The sequence below is a fragment of the Vanessa tameamea genome, chromosome 31 (genome assembly GCF_037043105.1).
Source record: "Vanessa tameamea isolate UH-Manoa-2023 chromosome 31, ilVanTame1 primary haplotype, whole genome shotgun sequence".
In the NCBI taxonomy this organism is placed as follows: Eukaryota; Metazoa; Arthropoda; class Insecta; order Lepidoptera; family Nymphalidae; genus Vanessa; species Vanessa tameamea.
Genome location: NC_087339.1, coordinates 1302276 through 1321272, shown reverse-complemented (window position 1 = coordinate 1321272; position 18997 = coordinate 1302276). Strand labels below are relative to the sequence as shown.

Genomic DNA, 18997 nt, shown 5'->3' with positions numbered 1-18997 from the left:
TATGGCGAATATGGCGGAAGTTGCCATATTAGCCATATTCGAAAAACTAATTTACATCGTGACAATTATAATTCCGAGCCTCAATATGGCGTCTATAATTAACATAATTTCACATTAAACATAAAATATTGTTACCTAATAAAGCACCTTTCGAGACAAATCAAATACAAATTCGCGTGCAACATTTTATGTGTAACCTTTTAGTGCAACGTCTCTAACGCTAAACGACACAATTAAAAAAATAATAATTTGCGTGCAACGTTTCGTGTGTAACGTGTGGACGCAACGTTTCTGATGCAAAACGACATACTCAAGATTTAACTTTCATTATTATTTGAGAGATTATTATCAAAATCCCTAAAACAATATTGTCGTACAAATAAACAAAAAAAATTATGTTTGTCGTTTAGGAGCTAAACTCCAACACGAGCGAATTTAATATAACAAAATATTACTACTAAACTTGTAATTACTATTTGGTTTAAAATTTTATTCTTTTTAAATTCCAAATTCAACTCAATTTCAAAAATCGAATCTCGAATCGTACCGTACGTTTACCGATTTCGATCGTGTTCCAGCGATGTATAGCTTCAGTTAGCCGATGTTTCCTTCCTGCCGGTAAACGAGACGATCGATCGTATCCCTTTAACTGATGTCTGAAAGAGAAAAAAAATATATACAAAAATAGTGCTCGTCTAACAATTTTTTTTCCAAATTTTTCACTCAATAAATAAAAGGTACCATTCATTCATTACATAGTCTACCCATAAACAGTAATACTGTTGTGTTTCAGTTTGAAGGGTCAGCCAGTGTAACTACACGCACAAGGTAGTTAACCTTAGTTCCCAAGGTTGATGACGCAGTGGTGATGTCAGAAATGGTGAATGTTTCTTACAATTTATAGGCGCTGGTGACCACTTACCATCAGTTAGAAAAAAACATTTGTAAAGATTAAATCGATACCCAAAATATGTTCAAGCACTTAAAAGTTACAGAGTTATAAAATAAAACTAACTCTTTTTTTGAGCAGTCGTGTGATAAAAGAACTTAGCATCTGGAACAATCTATGATATTCACTATGGATTTGTGCAAAAATTGAGATTTCAAATTGTCGAAGATAAAACTTGTGCAAATCCCTACCACTCTGGCTTGTTTGTACGTGGGGGGCGGGGGAGTCTGGAACTAATGAACCAATTCTACTGGTAGAAAGCTACATTGTTCCTGAGCGCTATAAGGTATTAATAACAATGATATCATTTTTTTTATTAATAAATTGCACTCACGCGAAGAAGGGGGGGGGGGCGTTGCTCGTATTTTCTATTATGGTTACCAAAATTACAGATTTACTGATATTGGCTCGTTGGTCCAGTGGCTAGATACATGGACGCAGATCCCGAGGCCCTGAGTTCAAACCCCAGGTCGGGCCGATAGTAAGTTATAGCGTCTTTCTAGGAGTCTAGAAGTATGGAGTATGTGTACACTCCCGTGAATGCACGTAACTCCGTTGGTTCTGAACACTTCCGGTCACTTTGTGGTCGAACTTGCCGTTCCATTGGATTACGAGAGTGAGGGTACTGTTAGGTCTTAGTGTTAGGGCTCTGTGCAAGATCGTTTGAGGAAGTACCACCTAGACACCGCCATTCTACCGCCAAACAATACTCTCAATATCGCTGTGTCCCGGTATGAAGGGTGAATGAGCCAGTGCAGACACAGGCACGAGGGACATAACATCTTAGTTCCCAAGGTTGATGGCGCATTAAATGAAATGGTTAAAAGTAGTTGCCTGGTCTCCCTTGAGCCTTGAAATTAGCCACCGAGGTCTAAATCTATAAATATTTATCACCAGGGGCTGATATTGATATGAAATCAAATAAAAAAATTATAAAACAGTATATGGACGTATACAGTATCATAATACTCCATAATACTGATTTATCGACTGCAACGTTTATCAATACGCAGCAAATATTTGATAGCAACAGTTGCTAAGCTCTAACCGTAACAGCACCAAAGGTCAGTTATGAACACGTTTAACGTATTGTCTTATATTTATCGCTTTAATATCCATAAGTAATTGTTGTCGTTATATTAATTTTAGTTTATTAAATTTTTGTATAATGTTTATTATTATATTTCATATACAGTATATAATATATCAAAATTATTGTACCCCTGAGCCGAGATGGCCCAGTGGTTAGAACGCGTGCATCTTAACCGATGATTTCGGGTTCAAACCCAGGCAAGCACCACTGAATTTTCATGTGCTTAATTTGTGTTTATAATTCATCTCGTGCTCGGCGGTGAAGGGAAACATCGTGAGGAAACCTGCATGTGTCTAATTTCAACGAAATTCTGCCACATGTGTATCCCACCAACCCGCATTGGAGCACCGTGGTGGAATATACTTTTGGTGGAGAGGAGGCCTTTAGCCCAGCAGTGGGAAATTTACAGGCTGCTAATGTATTGTAACCCTTAACAAATTTGTTTTACAACCAGTCCTCTGCCCAAAGGGGGCCTGGAAAAGATCGCTGTTTTAGCAATAAGGCCGCCTGTTGCATTCATGCAACTTTTAAATGTTATTCCTTAGTTATAATGTAGTATTTAGTGTTGGTGCAATAAATAAACATACCTTCTTCTTGGACCCATTCAAATAATCCTTGTACATCTCCGACCTGAGGTATCTGGAGTAACTATCTGACTTCATGAGATGATACACGTGCGCCTGAAATCACCACAAATAATCGGTTAGCAATATATATTTTAAAATTATTAAAAAATACAACGTGGAAAAGTCCATCACAGACTTTACTTGGTGGCAGGGCTTTGTGCGAGCCCGCCTGGGTGAGTACCACTCGTCAGATATTCTACCACCAAACAGCAGTACTCAGTATCGTTGTGTTCCGATTTGAATGGTGAGCGAACCAGTATAACGAATTGCAATGGGACAAAATGACAATGTATGGAATGGTTAATATTTCTTACATCGCCATTGTCTATGAGGTGAGACGACCACTTACGACGATCAATTGGAAGGCAAATTGACACGCGTATCGTATCACAAAAAAATCTCACCTGCGCTTGATCGAAGCAGTACCTATCCGCTGTGCCCGACTCCACTTTCGTTCTAGTCAATTCTCTGCAACAAAATTAAAAGTTTTCAAAAGTTTATTCATCGAGATGGGATTCCGTAAACGGATTTTAACTTCTAACGTCGATGACTGATAAAAGCTAACTAAAAGAACAGTTAGTTTGACAAAAGCAACTAATTAAACATCTCTGAATCGTCATTGGTGGATAAACGATGACGTGATAGGCGATCTTTGTCAGTATTTGAATTCGACTTTTGTACACTTAAAACATTCTGAACGCTCATTGGTCAATAGTAGACGACGACGTGATCGGCGACCAATGATCATTCCGTATTATTTTATTCAGGAACATCTACTTAATTTATTTAAATCTTCATTACTCGGTAGCAGCTGATGACGTGATAAACGACCAATGAGCGTTCAGTATTTAATCAGGAACTCTCGGTGTGTCACCTGCTAGCAGCGTCGATGTTAACAGGAGACGGCGCCTCCGCCGCGAAGAACTCCTTCCATATCTCCTTGGCGCGCGACGACACTCTTCGAATCGGCAACGCCTTCAACTCTTGAACCGCCAGCCAGAATCTGGAAATAACACAATTGTTAGATACGAGTTTCCGAAGAAGAAAAGGGGCCTCCCTATATTTTAGGTATAAAAGTCGGCACGAGTCTTGAACACGAATGAGAGGCCGATACGCGACAAGCATCGACTGACGGACCAATCGCGTGCCTCGGCACCCCCAATACCTTCATTCCTCCAAATATACCCAAAAATGAGTGCGCAGGTCAAAGTTGTACTTACTACTCCGGCCGCTTTAGGTACCCACCCTACGTATCTGTTATCTGTCGACTATTTCGTTGGTCCAGTGAGCATATATTAAGGCACAGATTCCGAAGTACTGGGTTCAAACCACAGGTCGGACCGATACAGGGTGAATGAGTTTTTCAGTCGTGTTGTTCAGTCGTTGATCCTGCACCTGAACTCTTTCCGTTCAAATCGGATATACCATCCCATTGAATTATAGGAGAGAAATGAGCACCTGTGTTTTTTTATGGTATAGTTTGGCGGTCGATCGTATGGGTCACCCGATGGTAAGTGCTCACCACCGCTCATAGACAAAGGCGCTGTAAGAAATATTAACCATTCTTTAAATCGCCAATGCGCCACCAATCTTGGGAATTAAAATGTTATTTCCCTAGTGCCTGTAGTTACTCTGGCTCACTCACCTTTCAAACCGGAACACAACAATACTGAGTAGTGTTGTTTAGCGGTAGAATATCTGATGAGTGGGTGGTACCTACCCAGACGGGCTTGCACAAAACCCTATCACTAATACAGGATTCCCTGCAACGATTTCCTTCACAGATTAAAAATATCAAAATTCAATCATTAGTTAGGATTACTGGTCTACCTAGACCCAAATGGACTAGAAACTGATTCAAAATAATCGTTGAATGTTACTACGTATGAGATATATACACTCACTTGAGATTCTCCCCACTGAACTCCTTGCTGAGGAACTTGGCGAAGTGCTCCCTACCCGGAGGGTCTCGGAGCAGTTCCCGGAGACCGAAGGACCAGCGCCGGACACGACGTAATGGCAACGGCTCCTTACTGAAGAAAACATACAAATAATGCAAATTATGCTTTTAAATATTATTAATTTATTTTTATTTATAAAAGGAAGACAGACTGAGATGTTACATGCCTTGTGCCTGTAGTTACACTGGCTCACTCACCACTGGAACACAAGAACTCAATATCTATACAAATGACTTACTTGGTGCCACTGGTGGTAGGTACCTACCACCACCTACTCATTATACATTTTACTTCCAAACAGCAATACTTAGTGAGTGAGCCAGTGTAACTACACTGACTATCTCAATATTTAAGTGAACGGGCTCCAAGTCAACGGGCTCCATTGTGCGAGAACTTCTCAGTTCCCTATGTAAGAAATGGTTAAAAAAATTACGACCATTAAGACCACTTACAATCACGTGGCCACCATTTGACCGTCTGCCTATCTTTACCATAAAAAAAATGTCTCACCACTGTTTCTCCTGGTCCCAAAGTTCCGTCGTATCACTTATCCAGGGGTTCGGCCATTCGGGTGGTGTTAGAAATGCATCATATTCAGAGTACTGCTCACAGTAAGATATAAACCTGGAACATAATCAAAATCAATGATACGGAATCGGTTCTGAATGTAGATTCTACTTTGAACCGGCATGAAACTCAGTAGTAACTCCTTTCCACCAATTCGATTACGTATAAAAGTCATTTAAGTACAATAGGCTATTTGACTAGTTTTTAAAATCCATTTTTTAATTCTAGTACATATTTGCTGAAAAATATCAAATTAAAAACTCCATATTTAAATAGCGCGCGAAAACGCTACTTTGACAGTATGGCGCTGCAATGGGGTCGGTGACGTCACTTACCTGTATTGTAATCTGTGGCACATATAATCCACATACAGTAGGCAAACGAGATTAACGACCAAGTGACGTCATCATAGGCCCGACCAATCGGGAGCGTTATGTGTCACGTGACAAACGTTTAAAAAAAAATGAATTTTTATTTATGGATTTTTGAATAAATTAATTATTATTTTCAACTTTCGTCAATAAATAACCATTTTTAATCTCACAATATATACTGATTACAATAATTGACACTTTATTTTCGCATTGTCCAATAGTCTATTAAATTTATAGAAATTCAACGATTATTAACGTCACGTTTTTTTTTAAATCTATACTAATATTATTAATGCTAAAATCACTCTGTCTGTTACGCTTTCACGGCTAATGCACTGAAGCGAATTTGATGAAATATCCTACAAAGCTTGAACCTCAAGGAAAAACAAAAGCCTACTTTTATATGCCTAAACCCTGACGACCAAAAGTCGAGCGAAGCCGCGTGGAACAACGTAGTCATACATATATTCTTGTATAGTAAGATAATCCTATTCTCTATTCTGTATAGAAATTTCTACATACAGGAAACTCTTAGTAGTTTTTTTATAGTCCAGGGTTTAAATCAAGGTCGTCGAAGCCTGACCATCGAGGCAGCGCACTATTAATACAAATAATCATTACTACAGTTACTATCAGTTTTACTTGGTGATAGGGCTTTGTGCAAGCCCGCCTGGGTAGATACCACCCACTCATCAGATATTCTACCGCCAAACAGCAGCACTGAGTATTGTTGTGTTCCGGTTTGACTGGTGAGTGAGCCAGTGTAACTACAGGCACACGGGATACAACATCTTAGTTGCCAAGGTTAGTGACGCATTGGCGATGTAAGGAATGGTTAATATTTCTCACAGCGCCATTGTCTATGGGCGGTTCTGACCACTTACCATCAGGTGGCCCATTTGCTCGTTCGCCTAAGGACATAAAAAAAAAATGGGACTCATTACTAACATCTCGGCTACTTTGCTGACTCGAACGTTTCTTCTCTCCATACGAGCCTTCAATACCGAGAGCTGTCTCTTTGCCGCCTCTATTTGCTGCTCTATGGTCTTCTCGACTTCTATTGTCTCTGGTTGTGTCTGGGAGGTCTCGCCTGAAATTTAATTTATTGAAACATCAGCATTATATAGTAATACAACTACTAATCTATATCTACACTAACATTATAAACGCGAATGTAACTCTGTTACCTCTTGACGCTTTAACGGCTGAACCGATTTTGATGAAATTTGTTACGGCGCAAGATGAAGTTAGAATGCATCTAAACCGATGATTTCGAGTACAAACCCAGGCAAGCACCACTGAATTTACATGTGCTTAATTTGTGTTTATAATTCATCTCGTGCTCGGCGGTGAAGGACAACATCGTGAGGAAATGTGTATGTACCAACCCGCATTGGAGCAGCGTGGTGGAATATGCTCCAAACCTTCTCCTCAAAAGGAGAGGTCAGCTGTTAGGCTGAAAGAATGCCTATGTCCAACAACAGCCTGTAAATTTCCCACTGCTGGTCTAAGGCCTCCTCTCCCTTTGAGGAGAACATATGGAGCATATTCCACCACGCTGTTCCAATGGGGCTTGATGGAATACAAATGTGGCAGAATTTCGTTGAAATTAGAAACATGCAGGTTTCCTCACGATGTTTTCCTTCACCGCCGAGCACGAGATGGATTATAAACATAAATTAAGCAAATTAAAATTCAGTGGTGCTCGCCTGGGTTTGAACCCTAAATCATCGGTTAAGATACAAGCGTTCTAACCACTGGGCCATCTCGGCTCTCATTTTATTACAAATCCATAGTGAATATCATAGATTAATCGAGCTCTCGACCAATGATATCGCGTCAATTTGCCGTCAAATTGTTTATTTGGCCTTCCTCCTCTTATGGTTGGAATACAGTATATATACAAACACACCGTCCCTTTCAAGTAATCCTTATCACATCATCCAACAACATATCAAAACACATCCAATAAATAAACTCACCGTTCTCTTTGATAGAACTTTCATTATTCTTCTCAATATTCTTCTGTATCGCCTCTTCGCTTTCTTGAGCATTTGTTATTGTCACTATTGGATTATTCTGAAACAAGAGAAGGATTGTTTAAAATATTTTTAATCCGAGACGGAACACTGGCAGAACGATTACTACGAGGAAGATATGTCCCTTGGGCCTGTTAGTACTGACCTGTAGATAAGTATTTTTTTTTTATATCGGTAGGCGAGCAAATGGGCCACCTGATGGTAAGTGGTCACCACCGCTAATAGACAATGGCGCTATAAGAAATATTAACCATTGCTTACGATACTTTAAGATGTTATGTCCCTCGTGCCTGTAGTTACACTGGCTCATTAGCAGCCTGTAAATTTCCCACTGCTGGGCTAAAGGCCTCCTCTCCCTTTGAGGAGAAGGTTTGGAGCATATTCCACCACGCTGCTCCAATGCCGGTTGGCGGACACTGGCTTACTCACCCATCAAACCGGTACTCAACAATACTGAGTACTGCCGTTAATAAATCGTGACGTCATACAAAAGAGGGGGGTACCATTGCTTGTCAGATATTTAGAAGAAGATCGACGCTAACGATAAATGCATGCAATTAGAAGATAGCAGTACTAAAATTATATTTAACAAAAAGGACTAAAAACCGACTAAATAAATTTTACTGTGTCTATACTTCAATAAAACTTAGCCTCTCAAGAGTTCTCCCGAGTGGCAAGTCCCGTTAACTAACGGTAGACCCGGCAACCGCACGGTAAATCCATGGAATGTCAAGAAGTTCGTCGCCGTCGAATACCAATGGAAATGCGACCACATACTTAGTATCTTTGTGATCTAGTTTGAATGGTGAGTGAGCCAGTGTAACTGCAGACAGAAGGAACCTAAAATCTCCATTATCATGCATTACCATTTGCCAGTCAGCCTACATATTGTCATACAGACCTTTAAATTATGCTGTAATATCAATTCCTGGCACTGACGTAGTCTCTTCGCCTTGATAGCGTTGATCCTGGAGAGCTTCTTCGGATCCATTTCTGTTGTGTTCACGCAACCCGGCTGAAACATTACAAGTGCTATTGTCAAAAATATATCATTTTTTTGGCAATTTACTTCGTCGCCTTTTTAGAATTTCATTGATATTCTTTTTGCAATTTGGTAGCTTTTTTAGTTCAATTTATTGGGTGATCTTTTTAGAATAATTAACTGCGAGACCTTTTTAGAAGAATTTATTAGGAGACCTTTTTAGAAACTAATTTTTTATTACTTGTTGACCTTTTTAGTTAATAATTTTTAGAAAAATTATATTGGTATCTTTTTATAACAATTTAATGGAGGCCCGGGTATTTGAAATAATTTTTCAAGAGAATCTCTTTAGAAAAATATACTAATAAATTTTTTTAACAACAATAAAATAATTTATTATTTTACAACAATTAATTTGGTGATCTTTCTAGAATATTTTACGAGACAACCTTTTCTATACATTTAACCCAACCCCTAGAATTTTTAAATTAACATGGTTATTTTTATTACTAACAGTATCTAAAACGGAATATTTACCATGTTTTTTATTTTTATTTGGTGGAGCTCGATATTTCGACATTATCTACGAATGTCTTGTTCACGAGAGCTCCACCGAATAAAAATAAAAAACATGGTAAATATTCCGTTTTAGATACTGTTAGCAATCCCTAGAAGTCTACAAAAATATATTACAAGCTATAAGATAGCCATTAGACAATACACAAAGCATAAAGTTCAAAGTATGCTCACCATCGGACGATGCACATCCCAGAACGCCCTCTCCTGACTATCTAGAACTTTCCTTTCCAGCTTATCTCGTTTCTTGTCCACCTGTAATACAAAGATACATACTTTATACGAGACAGCTGCGATTGATCGATGCATCCATGCGATTTGCTAATATTTCAGCTATATTGTACACAAACAGTTCTCGATTAATAGATCTTTATTTATAATCAAATCAAATCAAAATATACTTTATTCAAGTAGACTTTTACGAGTACTTTTGAATCATCATTTAACAAACTATTCAAAGTAAAGCTACCACCGGTTCGGAATGTAGATTATACCGAGAAGAACCGGCAAGAAACTCAGTAGTTACTCTTTTTCAACATCTAAAAATACAGTCATGTTAGTTAAATACAATTATATATGTATGCCATGTCTCCTGCCTGGAAGTCAACGAGCATTAACTCCACGCTTTTTTATCATCAATATAATCTTGTATCGAATAATACGTCTTCTTTACCGATGTATTTTTTACAAATGACTTGAATCTATGAAACGGCAAAGTTAAAAATATCTGCGGAATTTTATTATACAAGCGGGATATAATACAACCCTTTTCCACTGCAGTACTTATATAGATTTAAATGTTACTTCCAACGTTCCGATAACAACTTCACCTAGATTCAAAGCGTTAGTTTTTCACCAATGAACACCACAAATTATTTAGAACTCAACCAATGATATCAACTCAAGGTCAAATTTGCTTATTCATCTTTACCCATCCTGCCATTGGAATAAACATCATAATCACTATCATAATTTCATTCAATACTAATTTTGTACAGAATAGGACATAGGCTACCTTGTACCTGACAACTGTCCAATCCCCCCCCCCAGTCTTCACTAACACACGAAATTGAAACTAGTGGTTCTAAACAATTCGTCACACTTTGAAAACACCTGTCAACTTCAACTGGATCTCACCTTACTCTGCGCCTCCGCCTGCATGAATATGAACTCCCACTTCCTGCTGAACATCTTCTGCAATCTCGCGAGCGACTCCGCCTCATAGTCGGCTAACTCCAGGCGAGCCTTGTTCTGCATCGTACGCTTGCAGAGGTAGACCGCTGGAAATATATTAAAACCACTTATTTTGTTACAATACTTCTGAAATCTTTAACTTCATTGATGAAACGCTTATTTTGTTATGAATTAATGAACCACTAACACAGTATACATAAAACTTTTACCAGACAGTTTATATATAATTTAATTGTCCTTTACTGACATTCTCTGTAATAGGCTATTTGACAATGCGAAAAATAAAGTGTCAATTATTGTAATCAATATATATTATGAGTTTAAAAATGTTTATTTACTAACGAAAGTTGATAATAATAATTAATTTATTCAAAAATCCATAAATAAAAATGCATTCGTTTAAACGCTTGTCACGTGACACGAAACGCTCCTGGTTGGTCGGGTTTATGATGACGTCACTTGCTTGTTAACCTCGTTTGCCTACTGTATGTGGATTATATGTGCCACAGATTACAATACAGGCAAGTGACGTCACCGACCACATTGCAGCGCCATATTGTCAAACAAGCGTTTTCGCGCGCTATATAAATATTGAATTTTTAATTTGATATTTTTCACCAAATATGTACTAGAATTAAAGAAAAAACAACATTTACTTGGTTCCTTAACTTCTACTAAATAATATAAAATGGATTTTAAAAACCAGTCAAATAACCTATTAGAGTGGTGGAAAAGAGTAACTACTGAGTTTCCTGCCGGTTCGTCTCGATAGAATCTACTTTCCGAACCGGTCGTAGTTTTACATTTAATTCAACAATGTAACGTGACGATTCAAAAGTGCTTTTATGAGCCAACTTGAATAAAGAATATTTTGATTTTAATAATATTATTACATAAGTAGCTGCTCCTCACTGACAATTTTCTCACACGTTTATGACGTCATAACATTATTACGACCTCCGTGGTCGAGTAGTGTATACACCGGTTTTCATGGGTACGCCAAAGTCAAAGTCAAAAATCTTTATTCAATATAGAAGTGTTTACACTTGCTTATTGATAGTCAAAAATCTACCACCGGTTCGGAATTTAACACCTCGGACCTGAGAAGAATCGGCGAAAGAAACTATTAAAATATTTTTTTTTCCATTTTGCATGTACAATAATAATTATATTTTAGCTATTTGAAACAGCCTGGAGGCGATCATTTCATTCCCAAGGTGTGCAGTCAACTAAAAAGTCATTAGTGTTGTAATATCCTTTAGGTCACTCCGAGGTCCCGGGTTCGATTCCCAGCCGAGTCGATGTAGAAAGAGTTCATTAGTTTTCTATGTTGTCTCGGGTCTGGGTGTTTGTGGTACCGTCGTTACTTCTGATTTTCCAAAACACAAGTGCTTTAGCTACTTACATTGGGATCAGAGTAATGTATGTGATGTTGTCCAACATTATGACAACACAAAGATGGAAGCAGTATTTTTATTTTGATATAACTTTTACTTGTTTTTACTGACAATTTTACACATTTTAATCAAGTGGCGTTTCGCAAGAACTTTTAAACCGTAAATTTACAGAATTGTATGAAAAATAAAGCTACCACCAGATCTACCGAGAAGGACCATTTTCTATTCGTCTTCTTAGAGTACAGTAATAACATTTATAATAACATACCCGTAACCTAAATTAAAAACTTACTTTATACATCTGCATTAATATTATAAATGCGAAAGCAACTGTCTCTCTGTCTGTTTCTCTTTCACGTCTAAACTACTGAACCGATTTTGATGCAATTCGGTATCGAGCAAGCTTCAACGCCAGGGCAGGCTACTTTTATATATCCAAAACCTAGGACCGTTTTTTTATATTATTAACGTATAGATACAATAAATAAAAATTTACTTTTAGTCCATTCCACGAATCGAACTCCTATGGAAAAAAAAACTTGCTGCTTGAGAAAAGCTAATCGAATGAGGTATATAAAGACATAATCTTTTACTTTACTTTACTCAAGTAGACTTTTACAAACACTTTTGAATCGTCATTTTACAAGCCATATTATGTGAAGCTAACATCGGTTCGGAATGTAGATTCTGCCGAGAAGAACCGGCAAGAAACTCAGTAGTCAATCTTAACAGATGGTTTTGCTCAGGAAGGAAATTTGGAAATATCCTTTGGGAACTCGTTTCGTGGAATGGACAATAGATACGAATCAACTATGACTCACCGTAGTCAGTATTCTCCGGCTCCCACTGATTCGACGGCCAAAAGTACGGTGTCTGAAATCTACGGAGGGTTAAATATTATAACAACCAATTTCGACATGCAACTAGACATACAGCATGACTGTTTGAACACTATCGATATTTAAGGACGTGATATATAACATAAATACTAATAAACTTCTAAGAAAAGTTAACCAAAAGCTGTGTAATTAATTACGCGTCGTGTGGACACCCTAGTTGTGCTGTCGACACAAAACAGGTATGCAGGTATATTTAGTTATAGCGCGGTAGTTTACCTACGTCCATATGCCGCCACGGGTTAACAGGCTACCTTTGATGAACTAGGGTGGCAAGCGGCAAAGCACAACAGCACGCCAAACGCGCCGCTGGCAATGTGTCCACACTTCATTTATTTAAATTATTTTTTTTTGAAATTTGGTCAAAAATTAAGTACCTATTTTTTTTTTACTGATTCAAATGAGAATCATGTACCGAGTATTTTTCATAAATATTGATAGTAATTCACCAGTGATGGAATTCCTGATGGTAAGCCGTGACCACCGCCCATAAACATTAAACACCGCAAATCTCGTAAATCTACAATTCGCCACCAACCTTGGGTTCTAAGATGTTATGTCCACTGTACCTGTAGTTACACTCACTTTCAAATCAGATCACAATAATACTGAGTATTGCTGTTTGACGGTAGAATATCTGATGAATGGTTGGTACTTGTACCACTGGTACCACCAAGTAACTAGTAACAATTGGTCCGCGTTATGGTTAATGGTCACCACTACCCAAAGACATTGTTACCATAAGAAATATATTCCTCATATCAACAATACCAACAAGCTTGGTCGGTAGCTACTAGCAAGTGCATTTCCGGTCATTAAGCCTGCCTACCTCTGGTCGTTTTTCTTCGATATGAGTCAAAAAATACGCTCTATGTTTTACTTGCAAAGTTTTGATTCATAGCAAGATTTTACGGATCGATAATGGATATCACAGATTATACAAGCTCTCGACCAATGATATCGCGTCAATTCAAGGTCAAATTCGTTTATTTACCTTTACAGTTCCTATGGTCGAATTGGGAGGAGTCAACTCACCGATAATATGTATTGTCGTTACGGACGGTGAGACAGTGGTCGTCAATGGGGAACAGGTACCCGTGGGCGGCCAGCAGGTGTGCCAGGTGAAGGGACTCCCAGCTTTCCTCGAGGCTCAGGTGTCGGCTCAGCCAGGACACGAGATCGGAGCCGGTGAACACCTGGAAGGCAAATTCACTCTTTAGAATTTGTACTTTGACTGCGATGGGTGTAAAATTTTTAGATTTCGATTTTATTAAGGAAACTGCTGTAAGTTAGCCAGTAATTGTCCCTCTCCTAGATAAAGACCTCCTCTCATCTTCAGGAGAGGCATTGGAGCTTCACATATCAAACATACGGACTCCGAGCCGCTACCGAAAAATTGTCAGCAGATAAATCCCATAACTTAAATGGGCACCCTGGTTTAAACCAGTGTTATCAGATTTTGCATCAATATTGTCACAAGTTTATGTTTGGATTGGACATTCCTATCAGCAATGGACGTCATGATCAGGCGATCCATTTGGCTGACTAGGCTGAAATCAAGAACGGTACTCACCGATGGTATCTTCGTCATGAAACTCTTCACAGTACGAACAGGGACACCAGTCGTCTCATCTTGCATCTTTTCTATGATAGCCTCCATCTTTAAAACGAATACCATATACATCGAAAGACATCTCAAAACTATGAAATTTATTACTGAACAATATTTATTTTGTAACATTAAAATTAACAGTCATAAAATTTTTGGGTGGGCATCATCCACCATTACTATAATTTCAACCCCCAAACAAAAATATTTAGTATTGTTGTGTTGGTTTTCAGGGTAAGAGAGCTAGTTACACTAGCTCAAGTGACATAACATCTTAGTTCTCAAGGTCAATGGCATACTCAAAATCAAAATATACTTTATTCAAATAGGCTTTTACAACCACTTTTGAATCGTCATACTGGTAATGTAAGATATTATATTTCTGACAGTATCCATGTCTATGAGCAAAGATGACCACTTACCATCCGGCACAGTGGTCAGTCTACCATAAAACCACAACCACTCTGACAAGAGACCCAAGAAAGGGTAGAGGATAACTGTATTCGACTGTCATAAATTTATATTACAAATGTTGAAAAGAGTAGAATGTTAAAAAGAGAAGAACCGGCAGGAAACTTAGTAGTTAAGTTTCTTGCCGGTTCTTCTAGGTGTAATCTACACTCCGTCTCCCGCAAAACTTCACGTTTATTCAAAAGATTCTTTAGGTATTTTGAAAACTATAACAGGTATTGTTTTGATTTCATTTGGCGCCAAAATAAGGAGAACTTTTTTAAATTAAATTTTTAATGTCAAATAGTACACATTATTCATATTCAGTTAGAATTGGAGTTTGTCGATGACAATTTACTTTAATTTTGTTTACGTTCTTAATTTTTTTTTAAATCCGTAGTACCGCATTTTAACCGACCAGTAAGTTTTTTCCGTTCAAAATTAATTATTTGTTAAATGGTAACAATTTAGTAAACTCCAATCAAGAATCCTCTTTACTGCACATCTGGCTGGAGCTCTTCAAAATGAGACCATAGTCGATTTTCTATGTGCAACTACCGTCCCATAATCGCTGGGACGAAAATCGGCTTACACTATTAATATATAAGATTACAAAATTAAGCTTTACGTTTAATACAGTTCCTTAAAATGACAATTCAAAAGTCTACCCGAATCGTGAATATTTCGATTTTGAATATAAAAAAAATGTATACCTTTTTATAGACGAGGTAGTTGGGCGACTCCTCCGGCGAGGGTATAGTTGACATCAGCGCCTGAACGCTCGGAGGCAGGTTGGCTATCATCGTATCTTTGTCCTTCTTATCTTTGTCATCTTTGGTGCTTTTCGTGGTGTCCCTGTAATTGATATATATTAATAAGATTAGACAAGTGCGAGTCGGACTCGCGCACGAAGGGTTCCGTACCGTTGACTAGGTAAACAACACACATTTATTGATATCGAGCAAAAATAGGCAAAATATGGCGTTTTTCGTAAAAAGTTTTCGTAAAGGTAAAATACAATACAACTGAGTATTTTGCGAATATTTTAAGTGCCTGCCTGTTGCTATTATTATCTAGCAAAGAAGTGCAAAAAATTGCCTTTGTTGTATGAGAGCTCTGCTTAATATTTTAAAAATATTTATTATTTATTTATTATTATTTATTTATTATTTGCAAAATATTTTATTTGGTTTTTAGTATTAACAGAAATACATAATTTGTAAAAAATTCAACTGTCTAGCTATCACGGTTCTTGAGATACAGCCAGGTGACAGACAGACGGACGGACAGACTGCGAAATCTTAGTAATGGGGTTCCGGTTTTACACTATGAGTGTGGAGTCCAAAAAACTAGCTGTCATCCGCTTAGCTCGCCTTTTAAGGGTTCGTCATCAGGTGTTAGGTATAAAAAGTAATCTATGTCCTTGTAGTTCAAACTTTCTTCAAACCAAATTTTATCAAATTCTGATCAGTAGTTTGGCCACGAAAGAGCAACAAACACACAGACAGTTACTTTAGAATTTATAATATAAATTAAATATGTGTAGATGGAGTCGATGCCAAAATGATCCAGTGCGTAGAGCATCTCAATATTAACCGATGATTGCCAGTTCAATCCCTGGCAATCATTGCCAACTCAATGCCAGCGTCATTGAATTTTAATATACGTAACATGTGTTTATATTTCAGGCAACCTGCGTATGACAGATGTGAATCTACCACATGTTTCCAACGCGCATCGGAACAGTGTGGTTGAAGTGTGGCGTAACGCGAGCTGACCGCATACTCTACAACTCGTTCATCCGGGATAGTCTCGGGGTCCGAGACGTAGCGGATAAGCTCCAAGAGCCAAGAGCGTCGTCTGCGGTGGAATGGCCATGACTCGCGTCGAACTAAGGACTATGTCGCAATAAAGTGCCTCCCGCGTATTGGAGGAAGCGATGGCTGGATGTCGTGATGGATATGGATGACGCTAAAGACCGTGCAAAGTGGAGTAAGCAGACCCTGGCAGTAGAGGGGTTTAATAATAAATGCCGTGCAGAAGAAATGTATTATAAATGTATGGAATGCACGATTGCACATGTGTATGAGAGGGTGTTTTAACACCATATCGTATGGATGTCAAAGCTCAGAATGCGTCGAAAAAATAGTGCCCAACAAATGGCCACTAAGTAACGCATACTTGTAAAATAGTATGATGTTCGGACTGCACCGAGATAATAAATTTAGCCTAATTGATTTAGTTATTTTATAGTGAGACGCTCTATCTTAATTACATATCGTATAAATAATCTTGAATCTCGATATATACAGAATGAAATCACAAATGAATTAAAATGAGATTTAAATACTCAATGCAAACGTCAAATTTATAAATAAAATAATTAAAAACTAGTAGTAAGTACTAATATTATATTAAATCTTTTACTACAGTACACTATGTTAATATTTAAGCAATCATTCCTAAAATTGAACACATGTTGCATACTTATGTTTTCTGTCATTTTCAAATTTAATTTAGTTTAAGTTGATAACTTTTCTTTTCTAATAATAAGATTGAGAGTATTCAAATTAGTCTTAGGATGAATTTCGGCAATTATGCAAGCTAATGGAAAGCAACATTATTAATTCTTGCATGCTATATGGTGCAAATTATATTGATAAAAAACCGCACCCGTGGGAAGCTGTTCTGAGTCACTAGTATTGCCAAGAAAATAATGTAAGAAGGTTTAAAGCTCATTCTGCAATGCTGCTTCAATACACATAGTGGTTACCTCACTATGTTTTGTATGAGATGAATTATAAATACGAATTCAGCATATAAAAATTTAGTGTTGCCTGGGTTTGAACACATCATCATCATGATCGGTTAAGATGTGCATTCTAACACTGGGCCATCTCTGTCATTTTATTGGATTAAATTAAATTGTTTATTGTTTGATTTCATATTTAGTTATAATATATTATTATTTAGATAACTTATGCAGAGAAAAACCTCATCTATGTCCTAATAATTGAAATATACTCTCGTTGAGTAGATATTTACTGACAGGTAATTTTAGAGCCAAGCTGTGTAGGTGAGGGTTTGTTTTACCTTGTACGTAAAAGGTAAAACATATTTTAGCAACAAGCACACTATTAGTAAAGTATAGAATATATTATTATTACTATAATTACTCTATATAAAATTAGGAACAATATTCAGTAACATACCAGTACTTAGACTAACAGGGAACTAAGATGTAATGTCCTTTGTGCCTGTAGGTACACTGCCTCAAACACCAGAACAAAAACACAAATATATGGTGTTTAGCAGTGAAATATATTATTAGTGGGTGGTACTTAGAGCTACCACCAAGTAAAATGAACTGGTAGAAGTGTAGATGCTATGTACTAGTGTTTATTTGAATAAGAAATTACCTGGACGGGCCTTGCTGACAGGCTTTCTGCGCCTTTTCAGAAGAATTCATTGTAACCATTTTAATTCAATTTTCTTACTTCCAAGATCAACTTAAAGAGCCATGTCATATGTTTTTTAAATCACTAAACCCACTCACACACATTGATCGATGTAACAGTTCCATGAACTGATGCACAGTACGCACGTAACAGGAAACAATAATAAATATTTTTGAAAACTTTTTAATTATTATTTTTTTTAATTCTATTTTGCGTAAAGGTGTTTATTTGTAAGCTCACACACTAACGTATCAAATATAACACTGTTAGTGAAAAATAAAATCATTCACATACAGTTTTATATCAAAAATAGTTTAGCACAAATTTAAAAGAAAAACTAAATTTGTAATGAAAATTTGATTGGATTGACTAGGAATTATTAAGAATCTTTTATCTTTGGTTTTTGAGAGTATATTAATCCAAATTTCTTGTACAATTAAATATTCTACCTCAATCACATTTTACTACTATGTTTAATTCATGAAAACTCAACATACACCCCAAAGTAATTCAAACATTTTCAGAAATACGTCGAAATGTCAAAGTACGACAGCCATTAATCAGTTGTATTTTTTTATGTGTGCACTTATTAAAAAGAGATGGCACTAATTGTTTGCAAGCATTAGAAAAAGATGGGTAGTTAACTCATTGTTAATGCGACTAAATGAGATAGTAACCTACTTTCATGTCTTTTAGAGTAACAAGTGGTCACCTTAATTCTACAAATTGTACGAGAAGTTCGATAGCGCATGTGTTTACGAGTTTATTGAGCGCTTTTGCCGCTATTTTTAGATCGAGGAAATATTCAATTAAATGTTTTGAAACG

General features: G+C 37.2%; 1 protein-coding gene across 1 annotated transcript; it reads right to left on the bottom strand.

Moving 5' to 3' along the window:
• Nucleotides 1-436: 436 nt before the first annotated feature.
• LOC113402238 (regulator of G-protein signaling 7) lies at nucleotides 437-18781 on the bottom strand. The gene is made up of 16 exons (XM_064220175.1): nucleotides 18133-18781; nucleotides 15427-15568; nucleotides 14228-14314; nucleotides 13690-13850; nucleotides 12580-12638; nucleotides 10305-10447; nucleotides 9342-9422; nucleotides 8511-8624; nucleotides 7553-7649; nucleotides 6519-6660; nucleotides 5140-5253; nucleotides 4573-4701; nucleotides 3543-3671; nucleotides 3073-3136; nucleotides 2630-2722; nucleotides 437-656 (listed from the first exon to the last, which is right to left on the bottom strand). The coding sequence occupies exons 1-16, from the start codon at nucleotides 18189-18191 to the stop codon at nucleotides 591-593; spliced, it is 1680 nt and encodes a 559-aa protein (XP_064076245.1). The 5' UTR covers nucleotides 18192-18781; the 3' UTR covers nucleotides 437-590.
• Nucleotides 18782-18997: the final 216 nt, after the last annotated feature.

Bases quoted from the DNA above. Each gene is read 5' to 3' on its own strand.
- LOC113402238 (XM_064220175.1), bottom strand. From the start codon at position 18,191: ATGGTTACAATGAATTCTTCTGAAAAGGCGCAGAAAGCCTGTCAGCAA. The intron at 13,851-14,227 runs GTGAGTACCGTT...TTTGCCTTCCAG, and splicing joins TCATGACGAAGATACCATCG to GTGTTCACCGGCTCCGATCT. The intron at 2,723-3,072 runs GTGAGATTTTTT...TGGTGATTTCAG, and splicing joins ACTGCTTCGATCAAGCGCAG to GCGCACGTGTATCATCTCAT.